This window comes from Dictyostelium purpureum (assembly GCF_000190715.1).
Source record: "Dictyostelium purpureum unplaced genomic scaffold DICPUscaffold_32, whole genome shotgun sequence".
Classification (NCBI taxonomy): domain Eukaryota; phylum Evosea; class Eumycetozoa; order Dictyosteliales; family Dictyosteliaceae; genus Dictyostelium; species Dictyostelium purpureum.
Genome location: NW_003519369.1, coordinates 68059 through 85834, shown reverse-complemented (window position 1 = coordinate 85834; position 17776 = coordinate 68059). Strand labels below are relative to the sequence as shown.

The 17776-nt window shown below is 25.0% G+C and overlaps 5 protein-coding genes across 5 annotated transcripts; all 5 read right to left on the bottom strand.

The window, feature by feature from the left end:
• Positions 1 to 2663: 2663 nt before the first annotated feature.
• Positions 2664 to 6232, bottom strand: DICPUDRAFT_75792 (uncharacterized protein; the record flags this gene model as incomplete). The annotated part of the gene is made up of 8 exons (XM_003284775.1): positions 2664 to 3178; positions 3255 to 4843; positions 4919 to 4996; positions 5085 to 5294; positions 5372 to 5515; positions 5570 to 5839; positions 5913 to 6036; positions 6133 to 6232. 8 exons carry the CDS (start codon positions 6230 to 6232, stop codon positions 2664 to 2666), a joined length of 3030 nt encoding a protein of 1009 aa, XP_003284823.1.
• Positions 6233 to 6946: 714 nt separating this feature from the next.
• DICPUDRAFT_53209 (uncharacterized protein) lies at positions 6947 to 8277 on the bottom strand (the record flags this gene model as incomplete). Its single annotated transcript, XM_003284774.1, has 3 exons — positions 6947 to 7795; positions 7870 to 7923; positions 7997 to 8277. 3 exons carry the CDS (start codon positions 8275 to 8277, stop codon positions 7045 to 7047), a joined length of 1086 nt encoding a protein of 361 aa, XP_003284822.1. The 3' UTR covers positions 6947 to 7044.
• Positions 8278 to 8724: 447 nt separating this feature from the next.
• DICPUDRAFT_45736 (uncharacterized protein) lies at positions 8725 to 12627 on the bottom strand. The gene is made up of 3 exons (XM_003284773.1): positions 12330 to 12627; positions 11985 to 12089; positions 8725 to 11894 (listed from the first exon to the last, which is right to left on the bottom strand). Exon 3 carries the CDS (start codon positions 11821 to 11823, stop codon positions 8788 to 8790), a length of 3036 nt encoding a protein of 1011 aa, XP_003284821.1. The 5' UTR covers positions 11824 to 11894; positions 11985 to 12089; positions 12330 to 12627; the 3' UTR covers positions 8725 to 8787.
• Positions 12628 to 14443: 1816 nt separating this feature from the next.
• DICPUDRAFT_28319 (uncharacterized protein) lies at positions 14444 to 16220 on the bottom strand (the record flags this gene model as incomplete). Its single annotated transcript, XM_003284772.1, has 4 exons — positions 14444 to 15043; positions 15115 to 15673; positions 15773 to 16058; positions 16130 to 16220. 4 exons carry the CDS (start codon positions 16218 to 16220, stop codon positions 14444 to 14446), a joined length of 1536 nt encoding a protein of 511 aa, XP_003284820.1.
• Positions 16221 to 16489: 269 nt separating this feature from the next.
• On the bottom strand, positions 16490 to 17689 carry DICPUDRAFT_28303 (uncharacterized protein; the record flags this gene model as incomplete). The annotated part of the gene is made up of 3 exons (XM_003284771.1): positions 16490 to 16585; positions 16671 to 17416; positions 17563 to 17689. 3 exons carry the CDS (start codon positions 17687 to 17689, stop codon positions 16490 to 16492), a joined length of 969 nt encoding a protein of 322 aa, XP_003284819.1.
• Between the last annotated feature and the right edge of the window lie 87 nt (positions 17690 to 17776).

Genomic DNA, 17776 nt, shown 5'->3' with positions numbered 1-17776 from the left:
AAGAAATTAATTCAAGTGCAATTAGTTCATATAAAAAAAAAAATTTAATGTTAAAACTTACATTTTAGTGTTTTTAAATTTTTTTTAAATAAATAGTTATATTGTTGATTATTTGACATTATTTAGTTTTTAAATTTGGTTTTTTATTTATTACTAAAATTTTATTGTTTATAATAACAATAAATATTTTATATAAACTTACACCGAGAAACGATTTAATAAAAAAATAAAAAAAATAAATAAAAAAATAAAAAAAAAATTTTTAAAAAATTTTTCAAAGAAAAAATAAAATTCTGGCAAATGCCAGTAGGTTTTCACGAAATTAACTGCAATTCATTATTTCACTATTAATAAATTTTAACTCTGTTTTATTAGTGCTTCTTTTTGCGGCTTTGTAGTTATCCAACAGTATTCTCAATATTGTTTTGACCCAGAATGATCATCAATACTATTAATTATTGTGTAAATCCTCCTATTTTATTTTTATTTTATCAATTAAACGGTATAAAAAATAAATTATTTTTTAAAAATACTGCCTTTTTATTTTATTTATTTTTATTTTGTTTTTTGTTAATTTCTTTATAAAAAAAGAAGGTTAAATCTTTATTGAAAGATTATTAATTTTTTTCTTTTTTTATTATTATTTTTCTTATTTTTTTTATTTTTATTTTTATAATATTATATTTTAATAAAGCTATAATAAATATAACAAAATGATTAAATAAAAATTTGAAAACCGAAAAAAAAGAAAAAAAATAAAAAAAAATATTTGGTTCTGTTTTAAATTATTTTGGAATGATTGAAAAAAGAAAAAAAAAATCGAAAAAATCAAATATCAATTTTTTAACTTATTTATAATATTATAAAATAATTTTGATTCACCCATTAGCAAAGGTTAACATAGTTTTTATTAATTTTTTTTTTAGTTTTTTAATTTTGATTTTTTATTTTTGGTTAATATTCAATTTTTTTAAATTAGTTTTTATTATTTAATTATCATGTTATTAGCAATTCATCTATAAAATTCCGTATCTTTCCAGATGTATCAGTATTTCACTCTAAAAATATCTGAATTCCATATATTTCTAAATTTTTCAGTATCTTCCTTGTTATGCTTATAATCACCTTAAAGATTTGAGGATTCATTATTATAAAAAGCCCAGATAGCTCAGTCGGTAGAGCGCAAGGCTTTTAACCTTGTGGTCGGGGGTTCGAGCCCCCCTTTGGGCGAATTATTTTATTATTAAATAATCTTCCCGTTGATTTTATCTTCCCGGAAAACGAATAAGGTACGATTTTTCAATTTGTCTTTCTAAAAGCCAAATGGAAACATCAACTCATCCAATCAAGACATTGAAAAAGTGTTAAAAGAACAACTTAACTTAAAAATTGACTTCTTCTTTTCTCACATCAAAGTCAACAAAAACAATACCTCCTTTTTCCACCTCATTAAAAAAAAAAACAACCCAATCAAATCAAAGCTACTCCAATCACCATACTATCGTATTAAGAATAAGTCTGCAACAAAATCAAAAATCATCCTAACAACCAAATCAATGAAGATACGTCAGGGGTCTCCACTGATAAAGAAATTGATAACAACATTACTATAATCAATCAATTAATCAAAAAAGATAGTGTCGACTTTAATGTTATAGATGATGATTACAAAGAAAATATTTATGATAACGAATCTAACAATTCAACTAACACACTAGATAATGAGGAAATTTCTAATGACGAAGCAAACAAACAAACAAAAAACCAATCACCTCAAGATGACAATAAATCATCAACCAGCAAACCCTCAAGAACATCCATGGTTAACGCACTAAACAACATCTTTACAAGATTAGCTTCACCAACTTCCAAAAATAAAACCGCCATAACAAATATGAATACCACCACAAAAAAAAACCGTACTCGAAATGTTAACCAGATTTCCACACCAATCAAAACCACTCCGTACAAATCAGGTAGTCCGAAATCACCTGCTATTGAACAAAAAATTTAAGAAAAAAAAAACTTCTTAAACTTGATAGGCCGTTTCAACCTTACCCCAACCACTACTTCTTCTTATATTTTAATATAAATAAACACCGTCGCTTACACTAATAATATTTATTATATTATTAAGAAAGATTTTTTAAATATAATAAAAATGAATATTACAGTTATAACTATATCTCAAATAAATAATATATTTATCCACTTTATAAATTTTTTTTTTTAAATTTTCTTTTTTGGTGAATTAAAATAATTGTTAATTGTTATTGAGTAATGATCCTTGTTCATTACACCACAACCCTAAGATACGTAATGTATTCATATGCATTTTGGTATTAAGCTATTCTTTTACTGATTAATTTAAAGCATTAGCTTTTAATTATCTTTTAAATAAAAAAAAAAAAAAAAAAAAAAAATTTAAAGCATTAGCTTTTAATTATCTTCACTTTTAAATAAAAAAAATTTAGTATTAAAACCACACACATATTGGGGCACCACGCCCAACATTATTTTATTTATTATGTGATGTGTGGATGGCTCAAAACAAAATAAAAAATACTGATAATTTGACTTATGAAAACTAAAAATAAACCATAATAAAAATAAATTTTATTTTGTGACCTTTTTTTTTTCTAATATTTTTTATTTAAATTTTTTTAGTCAGATGAGGACATTGAAATTGTAGTTGAAGTTGCAGATTTTGAGTTATTTAAGATAAAAATACCAACATTTCCTTTTTTAAGTGAAATGTAAACTTTATCCTTTAATAATACATAAGCCCCAAGCATAACTACAACAAACCCTACAATTGAAACTACGATCGCAGTGGGAACAATCCAAGCACTTTTTTTAACTGAACAATTATTATTATTTGAAATAAGGACACTAAAATCTGGGTCTAATAAACATTCTTTACAATATGGCATTGATATTGAAACTGTAATTGACTCATCATTTTGCTCCTCTAATGAAACAGAACTAAAAGTGGCTCTACCATCAGACATTACCTTGTCAATAAATCTACCATAGAGAACATGTTCACCTTTTTGAATTGATAAATAGTTAATTGATGAACCATCATTGTTTTGGCCAATTGATGACCCGTCACAATCACTTTTTAAACTTGTTTTAGCAGTTGATTCAATTTGAAGCTTTAAAGTGTTTAGTGAGCCTATTAAATAATTTGAAAATAAATTAGAACTAAACAAAACAACCGTGATATTGTTATGATACAATTAAAAACCTACCCAAATACTCCCAATTTTGTATACTTGCGGAAAGCTTAATAGCACCAGGTTGAAGTGTAATATTTTGACCAGCAAATTCAAAAGTTTTTTGAACTCCAACAATTTGTTCGACTGTATATGATATAACAGTGTTATTAATCTTATGAACATAAGTCCATTTTTGTTCGTTTGAAGAAGGAACCAATCTCCAATCATCAACTTTTAGAGAATATGTTCTAACCACTTTTGATTCTATATCTATTTCTTTAATATCTTTAATTGAAAAACCAAATGAATATCCATCTTTAATAATTTCGACCAATGTCTGGTTCACTACGATAACTGGATCTTTTATAAAGATTTGTTCGCAAGTAGCTCCACCAAAACCTGCATCGCAAATACAATTGCCAGATACACTTTCACATTCACCATACAGGCCACAATTGCAAGGAACAGAAGTATCCACATATCTAAAACTATTTAATCCAAAAAATACAGTGCCATTAAGAGTGAGAGTAATGTTTTGTACACCTGTTCCCGGACCAACGTTGCAAACAATTATAAATTCTGATATATTTTTTAAATCACATGGTTTGGTACCAATTTCGACTGATAAACTATCATATGGACCATCAGTAAAGCTACCAAAAAGAGTGACTAAGCCACCACTAGGCGAAGGAGGATGAACTGCACTGATCCATGGAGCAACTCTTTCAAATTTAAACGTAAATGTTCCATAAAGTTTGGTTATAGAATTGTAAATAACAACCTGGTATTCTTTTTCTGGTAATTGAGGTTTTGGTAATACACACCCAACAGTTGAACCACCTGGATTTTCAATAGCACAAGGAGAACCATCGATTGTAATATTTCCATTTGATGATATGTTATCTTTACTAAAAGGTAGGCCAGAGCCAACAAAAAAAAAGTAATAACCAAACCTATAGTATGGTCTATACCGAACATATGATACAAATGGTTTGGCTAAAGTGAATGTTGCTGATGCCGTTATTTGTTGTGGAATAAATAAAATTTCGAATTTTCCCAATTCTAAAAGTTTGTAATAGGTAGAGTTTGATAGAGAACCAGTCCTTAGTTGTAAATTTGGTATTTCATTTCCTATTGAAAGTGATGGAGTCGAACTCATTGCTGGATATCCGTTTCCTCCCTCTAATACTGTGTCGTACCAACCAAAATTTTCTCCAGTTATTAAAGAATTACCAAAAAGGGCAATTTGAAAGGGATTCATGGTAATACCTGGACACTTAGGAAACTGTTTATAATCTGTAGTTCCACTAATATAGTTTAAAAAATTATTTCCTTGGATCCTTTCCCTAAGCAATGTAAAATTTAAACTGCAAACATAACAATCTGGTAAATTTCCACCAAGATTATTGTTGGCTAGGTCTATAAAATGATAACAATAGTTTTTTGGTATGACTCCGTCAAAATTGTTGTTTGACATGTCATAACCTAAAACATCTTCTTTTTGAGTTGGAATTGGTAATGGGGGGAGATTACCAGTAATACTGTTATTTGAAATATTAATAAACTTTAATTTTCCAACAACTATGGTTGGAAACTTTGTCAAATCTGAATTTATATAAGTGCTTTACATTTAATAAAAAATATCACTGTGGTTAGTGTTTAGAATCTAAAAAATAAATTAAAAATAAAAAACCTACAAAATGTTTAAATTTGGGCCAAGTATAAGATTTAAATCGTTTTCAGAATTTTTAAGCCCTTTACAACCATCAAAACCCCTTTTTTTTTTAAAGTTAAAAAAAAACTATTGTTAATATTAATTTTTAATTATATAAACCTTTAAAAGAAAAAAAAAACAATACATACAAAGAACCTATTGATTGAGAAAAATCTATTATAGTATCGACCTGGAAATTTATATTAATAAAAGCCAAATCAACTTTAATAGCCAATGGGCTTGAAATATATACAGGTTTAGTATTAAATCCAGGATAAACCCTTGTTATTGCAGAACCATAAATAGTTGATAAATATTGAAAACTCGTCATATCAAAATTGCTTCCTAAATATAAGTTTCTAAATTTTGTATAAGTATAATTTGGAAATAACTTAATAAAATAAACCATTTATTTATAAATCAAACCAATACTTACAAATTGCCCATATTAACGAAATTTGAAAAATTAAAAAAATTATTTAATGTCAAAGAATAATTCTTTCTTGTTTGACTTAGGGCTTTTAAATTATCCAAAAAGCTATAATCGCCCATTCTATCCTGTGATGAAAACATTAAATCGCTAAAAATTATAAATTAGTATACCATTTTTTTTTTTTTTTTTTTTTTAACTTACAAGTATTCTACTCTAGAAACAGTACTTGTAAAAATAGTGCCTGAAAATTTTACATCATTGAAATATAACCTAGTTATTGATTGTATATCTGTTGGAAATGATGTGAAATCACTTGAGGTTAATGTAAAGGTTTTAAAATAATAACTTGGGATTTCTGTGAAAAAATTATCTGATAGAATTGTATTTGTTATATTTAATTCCTCTAAATATTTAAAATTTTTTATTATATTGCCTGAAAAAGTTGGTTTTAAATCTAAACCATCTAAATATCTATAAAATAATTAAATTAATAAGAAATTACAAAATTATAAAATATAAATGTATAATTATTGCTAATTTTTACATTTTAATTGTTTTATTTTTAAAATCGCTGTTGCACACAAAATGATTTGTAAGTGAGCAATAATCATCGATGGGTGTTGGGTATTGTAAATTATATATTGATATTAATTGATCAATTGATGACTCTATAAAAAAAATAATTTTATATATAAATATATTAATGAATGATTTTTTTTTTTTAAATATGAAATTAATTAACAAAATAAAAATAAATTACTTACTCTCAGTATCCGGAAGCATGTCGGCTGATCTTGAAACATTTATAAATAAAAATGAAATAAATAATATTACAAAATTATAATTTATTTTCATTTTCCCCATTTTTTTTTATTTTTACAAAAAATAACATAAAATAACATAAAATAAATAAAATAAATAAAAGAAAAGAAAAAAAAAAAAGAAAAGAAAAACCAAATTGGAATTATATATAGAGAAGTTTATAAATTTTTTTATTTATTCGCAGTTTATGAAAAAACAAATAAAATATATATATATATTATAAACTTGAGTGTTTCCTTTTTGGAAAAAAAAAAAATAAAAAAATAAAAAAGATTTTTGTTTTATAAAAATAAAAAAAATTATCTTAAATATTTAATAATTTAAATTATTTAAATATTAAATTTTTAAGAAAAGAGAAATACTAAATCTTTTCTGTTTCTATAGAATAATTATATTTATTTTTTTTTTTACTGTAAAAAAAAAAATTCAAAAAAAAAAATCAAAAAAAAGAAAAAAAAGAACGACGGTTTTTTTTAAATAAAATTTTTTTTTAATCAACCGGTTATTTGAATCTTTGAAAAAAAAAAAAAAAAGATCATTTGATGTTTCCTTAGAACCGCTTATTTGTGCCTGTAAAAATAAATCAATTATTATTTATGCCCAATATTTTATTATTGGGTGATTTTCTCGATAATTCAAAAAAAAATAAAAAAAAAATAGTAAAATACTTTTGGCATATAAATGCCACAACAATCAAAAAAAAAATAAAAATAAAATTTTGATAAAAAAAAAGTAAAAAAATCAAAAACCAAAAATCTCACATTAATTTACTTTGTTTAATTTTTATTTTATATTTTATATTTTTTATTTTTTATTTTTTATTTTTTATTTTGTTTTTTATTTTTTTAAGTTAACTATTTTCTATTTAATAAAAATGAAGTTAAAATACCACCACCAAATAAACTTGCTACAGCAATAAATGAGCCTAGTTCCATTTTAGCCATTGAGTTTAAGCCATGACCTGATGTGCAACCATTAGCAATTCTGGCACCAATTAATAAAATAAAACCACCCAAGAAATGTGTTAAATAGGTTTGTGAACCACCAGCAGCATCGAGAGGTGGTGCTGGATTGGATAATGATGACAAATAGGCACCAAAAATAATACCAGCATTTAATAATGGTCCAAAATATGCTTTTGATCCAGAATTAAACTTTTTAAAATAATCGACAGTACAACTAAAGGCATTGCAGACTTTTGAGCCAATTGTAACGTATGCACTGCTACATCCAAGACCTCCCTTTGAAATTAAATGAGTTGGAATTTGAAGAAGACCAATGGTGAGACCTGCACGGTATGGAGACCAAACACTATCTGAGCCTAAAATTGAGGTATTTGGTGAAACACCACTATCACTTTGCCATGGGAAAAATGATTCGATAGTATAGAGAACACCTGCGAGCATCAAAGCAAATGGAATGGTAACTTTTGCCATTGATACATTAAGTTTTTGATAAAGTGTTGGTTTGTCATCATTTTTGGCAGGGAAAAGTTTATTTATGATCTTATCTATGTATCCATAAAAAGTTGCACCAACAACACCACCTAATAATGTAAATAATGTTCCTTTAATTTCTGGTACTTGTGCAAGTACTGTACCTGGACTATAAAAATTAATATTAATATTAATATTAATAATTGTTGATCAACAATTTTTTTTTTTAAAATAAATATTTACCATGCACCGGTTAGATAGATACCTGAACCCATAATTAATCCACCAATTAGATTTCTAAATTAAATAATAAATTAATATTATGATTTTTTTTTTTTTTTTAATTAATTAAAGTTAAATAAACAAATACCTTTTATACATGACTGGAAGACTTTCGATTGTAATAAGTTTACGATGATTTAAAAATGTAACGGCTAATGAGCTTGTAAGTGAAGCAGTCATAAACATTTTAAGCATTGTAAAATTTGAAAAATTCATTTGGCCTTGAATAACTGATGGTAAATAAACATTACCACGTTGGAGAGCATATCCAAATATTGTACCTACAAATGCACCACCAACACCCAAAAATATTTTATTACCAAATGATGTAGTTGTAGTATTTACTTTTTTATTTTCTTCTGAACCCATTTTTTGTAAATTTAAAATATATTTTTTATATTTATTAATAATTAGTAATACAATAATACAATAAAAATTATGTAAAGAAAAGAGGTAAAAAATGAAAATAGTTTGAATGAATGAAATAAATGAAATAAAAAATTAAAAAAACAAAAACAAAAATAAAAATAAATTAAAAATAATAAAAAAATAAAAAAATTAAAATTTTTTTTTTTTAATTTTTTTTTTTTTAATACAAAATATCAAGAATATCGAATGTCCATTCCATTGCTTCTAAAAAATCACCAGTAAATTTAAAAAAAATCCATTTCATTGCTTCCATTGAAAATTAAAATTTAAAAATAAAAAAAATAAAAAAAATAAAAAAAATAATTTAAAAATAAAAAAAATAAAAAAAGTGGATTGAACCAAATTTTGATGGGTTGGATGTGTGTTTTGGAATACTTAATATAAATTAGTTTTTAAAAATATATTTTATTTTTTTTATTTTTTATTTTATGTATGTATATATGTTAATATTTATTCCGAAAATGGTGGAAATCTAATAACCAATACTGAAATATTATCAGTACTACCACGATTAAAAGCTTGATCTCTTAATTTTATAGCTGCTTTTTCTGGATCTGATATTGGGGCCGCTATACTAACAGCTTCTTCATCGGAAATAACATCCCAAATACCATCACAAGCAATAATCATAAATTGATTTTTAATATGAGTTTCGAGATTAACAGGACCATGAATTTCAGGTTCAAAACTGACATAAGGATTGAGGAAAGAATCACCAAGGGCTCTTGATACCGCTAATTGACCATTGACACGGGATGTTGATACACCGGCACTATTTGTGGTTGTAACAACATTGCCACCCAAATTACGAATACGTTCCTCTTCTTTTGGGAGATTTGGTTTATGATCTAGTGACACTCTAACTGCAATACCATCTCTGCAAAGTACAGCACGTGTATCACCAACATTGGCTATGTAGCCCTTTTTTCCAATAAATAAAGCGACGACTGCTGTTGTACCACCTTTAACTCCACGATCGTTAATAATTGCATGTGTTGATGCGAATGATTCTTTTAAACATTTTACTGGATTCGATATATTTTGTTTTAATTTCTCTGCTAATACACGATGAAGTTCGGTTGATGCAATTTTAGCTGCATCAGCACCACCATGACCGTCAAACAATGCAAAGTAATCTTCATCATGTTTACCTCTATATGTACCATAAATTACTGATTCATCCTCCATATTTGCTCTTCTACCAATGGTTTCAGCAAATCCAACTATAAATCTTGATGAATTACCTTTGACAACTCTACTTAATAAATTATTGGTTGATGAGCTTTTCTTTGATTCTTTACTATTCGATGATGATGATGAGGAGGAGGATGACGAAGTGGTTGAAATAGAGTCTTTGTTATTTGCTGTTGAGGACTCTTTGCCAGCTGAAGTTGTATCTATTGTGGCACTTGAATCTTTATCTTTTTCTTGGGGCTCTTTAGATTTACGATGGTGGTGATGATGACGATGTCTTCTTAACTTTGATAATAAACCAATTGGCTTTGATATTAATGAACTTGACTCTTTTGGTAAAGCTCCTGGGATATGAATTTGTACAGATGGAGTTTTGGGTGTAACAATTTTAAATTCACCATTTTCTAATACAGGTGGACCTTTTAAATAAAATGCATTACTTCTGCCTCTACCACCTCTTGGCATCTCTTCTTCATTTGATAAATCTAATGGTTCACCAATTAATTCTGAAATTGGAAAAGCTGGTAAAGAAGATGAAACAAAAACTGGAGATTCTTCTTTTGTAAAAACTTGTGATACTGAATAAGTACCAATTGCAGGTTTGTTTTGATTATTATTATTTTGACTATTACTACTATTGTTTTTAGTAGGTGATACATTTTCTAAATTTAAATTTGGTACAATAACTGATGGTGATGCTGATGATGATGGTGTTGATGATTTTTCTTGTTTAATTTCAATTGTCGATGTTTTTTCTTCATTTTCTTTATCTTCTTTTTTAATATTTTCTTCTTCATCTTTACTATTTCTTAAATTATTATTGTTATTATTATTGTTATTATTATTATTGTTATTATCATTATTATCATTTGAACCATTACCATTTATATTATTTTCATTTATATTGTTATCTTGATTATTACCATTATTATCATTATTGTTATTTTCATTATTATTATTATTATTATTATTGTTATTATTATTATTATTATTATTATTATTATTATTATTATTATTATTATTATTATTATTATAGTTTGAGTTTTCGTTTTGATTATTTACATTTTCTTTATTTTCTACAATTTTATCAGAATCTATTATTTCGGTTGATTTTGATTTTTTAATAGATTTTTTATTTCTTCTTTCTTTTTTAACTGGTGAGGCTGAAATTGGTTGTTCATCATCATTACTTGATTTTTTGTAATAATGTTTATGTTTCTTTTTTAAAGTGTGAAAAAGTTGTTTGGTTTTGGTTGAAATCTTAGTTGCTGTTGATGAGGAGGGTTGTTGTTGTTGTTGTTGTTGCTGTTGCTGTTGTGATTGGCTTAATTGGTTTATATTAATGGTTGTTGGTACAACTGATGAAACTGATGCTGTGTCATCCAAACTTATTACAATATCGTTTTCGCTATATTTTGGTGTAGTTAAAATTCCAGGGAATGATGGTGCTGAACATGACAACGCAATCGGTGATACCGACTCTTCTGTTGAAACTATTGGTATGGGTATTGATGAAGCTGATATAGAGAGTTTTCTTGGTGGTGGAAGCTGTATATTTTGTTGCTGTTGTTGTTGTTGTTGTTGCTGTTCAATTTCTTTACTTGATTTTAATTCTGTGTCATCAGATGAAATTGGTTGTGATGGTGGTGCAACAATCAAAACACTTGGATTAACAGAAGGTGAGGGTTGGGCACTTAGGGATTGATTTAACATATGTTCTATTGGAGTAATTGCATCCTCCATATCTTTAATAATTGAAAAAATATTCTCTGTTGATAATGAACATTCATTATCATTATATAATGAAAGTGAAGTTGTGGTAAACTCTTCAACCAAGGTAATTGGATTTCTATATACATGTTTACCTCTACCAACAGTCAAATAAGTCCCATTTATATTACCAGTGCTGATGCTTTTAGGAATTGATCCATTACTATTTGAAAGAGCACTAATATTTTCATGATTACTGATAGCTGCTGATATTATTTTATTATTATTACAATTTTCTGAATGTGATGAATTTGATGTATAATGTTTATTTGAACAACTGGTATTGCTACAAGAACAGGTTTCTGAATTTAATGCTTTACAATCTGGACAATTACTTGAATCTGTATATTCTGAATCTGAAAGGTCAATTTCTTCTGATGTAGATTCTGAATCTGAATCATCATTATAATCTTCATTTATTATTTTACTATTACACGCTTTTTTTGGACTTTTATTGATATTATTGTTGGTGGGTTTTTCATTACTACCAATAATATAGTTTAAAGATTCAACTTCTTCCATTTTAAAAATTGTTTATTATTTATTATATATAAAATATATTGTTTTGTGAAATTTATGTTTAAAATAAATAACTAAAATTATTATTGATATTTTTTTTAAAAAAAAAAAGTTAATATGGTTTTTTAATATAAAAAAAAAAAAAAAAGAAAAAAAATACTTACTATGTATTTATGTTGTCTATCTTTTTATATGTTACAATTTAATAATTTATTATTATTATTTAAAAAACAGATTTTGAGATATAATAGTACAGGTTTAAAAAAAATCTAAAATAATTAAAAAAAAAAAAAATTTGTTAATAAAGTGGGTTGTGATTTAACCTTTTTTTTTTATTGATTAAATGTGTGGGTGTGTGAAATATTTATTAAATATTATCTATATTTTTATGTGTTATTATTATTATTATTATTGCTGAACTCCTAGCGAAAGTTTTATGTGTGATTTGATAAAGCTATTTGTAAATTTTAATCCTCGTAGATAATCTATTAAATAACAAAAAATAATACCTTATACTCCGTTAGAGCACAAATAAATTAAAAATGGTAGATAGTGAATGATGATAGTGAAAAAATAAAATAAAAAAGTGGAATAAATAAAACTAAATAAAAATTAAATTAATAAATAAATAACATAAATAACATAAATAACATAAATATAAATTAATAAATAAATAAATAAATAAATAAATAAATAAATAAATAAATAATATTAATAAATAAGAATATGGTGTATACTGAAAACTATTTTTATTTATAAAAAATAAATAATTAAACTATACTATTATTATAATTATTTAAATTAAATAATAGGTACATAAAGAAAAAAATTTAAAAAAATTTAAAAAAAAAAAAATTAAAAATTAAAAATTAAAAAAAATTTAAAAATTTTTAAAAAAAAGAGAAAAAAAAAAAAAAATAATTGATGCAAAACGAAATGTGTGGGGGTTGAACAATAAAATGATAATAATAATACATATATATATATAAAAAAACTGAGAAAGAATTTATTATTGTTTTTGTTTACTTTTATGTATTACATATAAAATAAAAATATATAAATAATATGTGTGTAGTAAAGTGTGTGTTATTGTTGTGCATGATAAAAAAATATGATGTGGGTGAGTAAGTTGCTGTGTGATGTGTGGGTTGTTTTTTTAATATTGTTTATATGTGTGTGAGTGAGTGATTATTATAAAGAACACATATAAATATGGATGTGTGGGTTTGTGTTTATGTATTTTTTTCATAAATTGATTTTCTCTATAGTGCTAATATATTGAATTTAACACGGCACACTTTAACTTGATTTGTCAAATTTGAGTGGTAAAGTGGTATGTGAATAGTGAGTGTGAATGATATTGTATTTATTGTATGTGGTTGTTTTCCTAAAAATAACCTTTTTTTTTTTTTTTTTTTTTTTTTAATTACTAATAAACAACAAAAACAATACAAATAAAATCGATTCGAATTTAATTATTATAAATAAAAAAATGGGATGTTTGGTTTTTATATAGGTGAAAATATTTATTTTAGTTTGGATGATGTTTTTTGTTGTCTTTATGATGTGTTGAGTTGACTCTTTACTTTTTTTAATGATGATCAGTCAATTGTGATCAATCAAATAAACAACCCCGATTAAAACTGTTTTATAAAAATAAATAAAAATAAATAAAAATAAAACAAAAGGTTTTGTAATAATAAAAATATTATGAAAGGTTTATTGATTTTAAAAATTTTACTTTTGAATATATAATGAACAATAGTTTTATTATTATTATTATTATTATTATTATTATATAAACTATTATTTAATATTATGACATAATTAATAATAATGACCCAATTTTTTTCAAAAAAAATAATATTTTTATTTTGTATATTTTAAAAAAAAAAAAAAGTCTTGTGTGGTAGTGTGTGGGTTTATTTTTAACAGTTTGTAACAAAAACAACAACAATAAAAATTGACTGAGGCTATAATTATACTTTTAATTAATATAATTTATTTAATTTACTCCAAAATTCCAAACTCTTAGTTGATTTTGATTTTTACATATATATATTGACATACCTTAAGAAATAAAGTAAAGAAGGGTGTGTTGAAGTGAAGTTTTGTAACAAAGCTGAATTTTGACACGAGATTTTTATATAAATTATTCTATTTTGATGATAGTATAAATAAAACTTTGCCTCTATACTAATAAATTCTTTACAAAATTACAAAACTAATTTTGTCTTTTAAAAAAAAAAACAATATATAACTACAAATTCTGTATATTAATATATTTTTCTTTTTTTTTTTTTTTTGCCTTTAATATTATCTTTATTATTATACAAAATAAAACAAAAAACGATTATAACAGTTTTTTTTTAAAAAATTTAAAATTTTTTTTTATTTTATTTTTTATTTTATTTTTTTATTTTTTAATAATTTTTTTTTTTTTTTTTAAAACTACAACTGAAAAAAATGCCAAATCATCAGATTTTTATTGTAAAAATATTAAAATTGTACCTTTTAAAGAATTTGGATCCCCACTGAGTGTTTTTTTTATAAGATTAAATATTAAACAAAATCGATTGACACAGATTTTTTATAATTTTATTTTTATTTTTTTATTTTTTGATTATTTTTTATTTTTTGATTGGTTTAAAATTTGTTCAAAGTCATTTTCCCATCCCAATAATTTAATAAATTGCTCGATTAAAACTTGACAATCACCAATATATTTTACATCATTTTTATTTGATGGGTCATTGAATTTAAAACCTCCATAAGGATTGGCACCAACTTCTTCGAAATTAATTAATACACGTGGGATATCTTTAGCAAAGTTGATTAATGAGGCAAATGGTTGAACTTTGAGTGATGTACCAATAACAATTAATAGGTCGCATTTAGGGAAATCCTCTCTAACACACTCGTTAAAACGTGATGGTAATGATTCACCAAAAAATACAATATCAGGTTTGACGACACCTTTACATTCTATTGTTTCTTTGCAGTATGGGATTGAATCACTAAATACCTTTTCTCTCACATATTCTGTGGTGTGGGATTGTCTGCAGGTAACACATTTTGAAGATGCAAAAGATCCATGTGCTTCAACTAATTTTTCGGAAGGAATTCCAGCTACACGCTCCAATGTATCAATATTTTGAGTAAAATTTCTTAAAAGTAAACCTTTATCATTTAATAATTTAATAAAATAATGTACAGGTGTTGGCTATATTATAATTAAAAAATAGAAATTAGTTATATTTAAACTACAAATTATAAATATATAAAGTATATTACATTAAATGATCCTGGATATAATTCTTTTGATAAAACATAAAATGGCTTTGGATTATTTTTGAAAAAATCGATTTCAAAAATTGCTTCTGGGTATGGTAAATTATATTGTCCAAGTTTTTGATAGAGACCAGTTTTTGGTGATCTAAAGTCAGGAATACCAGCAGCAACACTAATACCAGCACCAGTCATCACAATAATATTTTTACATTTGCCAGAGTTTATATAGTTTGCAACTTCTTCAATGGTTGGTTGTTTTAAACCACTTGATGGTGTTGTTTCAGTTTTACCGCTACTTCTACCAAAAAACATTTCCTTCATTCTTTGAACTAATGTTGGGGTTACCTCTTCATCAGATGATGATGATGAATCATCTTCGTCACTATTTATAATTTTATCAACATAATCATCTAAAGTTGGTAATGGTGGTGTTGGTTTTTGTGGTATAGTTTGTGTAGTGGTGGTAGTTGTTGTTGATTCAGATGTTGTTGTGGTTGTAGTAGTTGTTGTTGTTGTTGTGGTAGTTGTTGTTTTATCGTCATTAACCTTATCTTCCTCAATACTTGAATCGTTTGGTACGACTTGATCATCAGCTTTTTCTTTATCACTAGCTATTTTTAAACTATTTTTAATTGCCTCAGCTAAATCTTCTTTGTCAAACTCCTTTTCATTGCTGCCTGTATTGTCCACATTTTCTTTCTTTGAAAAGAATTTAATTGTACCTAAAATATCCTCGACTTCGTGTAGGCATCTATCGTATACATATGTATCGCAAGTATAGCACCAAAAGCTATGGTCAATAAATGAGGCTGATATGGGGTGACCTGTTGATTCATAATGTTCACCTGCATGTCCATTAACGTGTCTTGAGCATGATACTGTACCACATCTTAAACATATCCAATTTTCACTTTTATCGTTACAAACATTACATTGTGGCGATGAAACTAAAATTAAATAAAAGAATTGTAAATAATTATGTATTTTTTTATTTTTTTTTTGCATTGACAAAATTTACGGTTTGAATTATCAAAAACTGAAATATTTATACAACTATCAAACTCTTCGACCAAGTGTTTACATGCAATTGGATTGACTGCAAATACCATTATATTAATTATTTACTGTTACTATTTTACTATGGTTATTATTTTTTTATATTGCTATTAAATGTGGTTAAAAATTACAATTTATAATTTTTTTTTTTTTAAAAAAATTTTTATTTTTTTAATTTTTTTTATTTTTATTTTTATTTTAAATTTTTCTGAATATTTTATTTGTTTTTTTAAATAAATGATAGAGGGGAAAAACAAAAAAATTCCATGCTTTACTTAAGCGTGTTACACGCGTCCAAAATAAATAAAAATCACATGTTGATTCATAATGATTTTAATTTGATTTCAATTGTATTATATTTAAATTCCCAATATTTTTTATGAATTGGATCTATGGTTTCTGATAATAATTTACAAATCTAAATAAAAAAAGATTTTTAAAAAAAATGGATTAATAAAAATTCTAAAAATGAAATTGAAATAGTTTCAATATTTATACTTTACATTTAATGAATCTTCCAAAGATTTTTTTGAGTTTTCTTCTTGATAAAAATCTAAAATTATAGAATTGACATGTGAACAACCAATATATTTCGATTTTAATTCTAATAATTGCTTTAAGAGATCTTGATAGTTTAATAAAGATTGTCCTTTAAATAAACCTCTTAAATAACTCCATGGTGATTCATTATTTGGACTAAATTTAATGTAACCAAGAGCAAATTCAACTTCACGGTCAATTAGCTCTTTTGAGAATGGAAGTTGGTTATTACTTAAAAGAACAAAGAAACGATGATTCCAAGCTGAATTATTACGATGATCTAATTTTAATAGTTTGTTGACAAATTCTAACTCCCCTTGCCATTGTTGAAAGGTTTTTAAAAGCCATTGTCTATGTGACCATGCATGATAGTTCTTGGCATCTTCATTTAAAACATCTGATAAAAATAATTTTTCTCCTTCATTTGAGGCTGCTCCAATGTATTTCTCGACAATAAAACGACGATGGTTCCAAATTTGATAATTCTTTGGATCAGTTTCACCCATTTCATTTAATAGTTGCATTTCATCTGCAATATCATATTCAATTGATGTATCATTTTCGATTGATTTCAACACTTCTCTTCTATAATACCAGACTGTATAGTTTGATGGATTGTCTTGAACAATATCCTCTAAAAGTTTTAAGACTCTTAATGATTTTTCCTTTGATTTTAATATTGCTCTAAAATAATTCATTTTATCTTTAACTGTTTTTTAAATATTGTTAATAATTTATAATTATTTTTATATTTAATGGTAAATTGTGTTTTTATGAGAGGGGGGTTATGCATTCCGTTTCATAAGAGTCCAAGTTAATTTTTTAAATAAAAATATAAGTTTTATCAATACCAACATTCATCTGTATACATAATTGGACAAACTGGATGAGGTCCATCATCTTGTGGAATAGGAGTAACATCACTCCATTCTGGTCTTTCTGAATAAGGGGTATATAAATCGGACTCTTCCTCTGATGACATGCTTGAATAAATGATGTTAATTATAATAAAGTAATTTTAAAAATAAAAATGAAAAAAATGAAAATTTTTTTTTAAAAATTAAAAAAT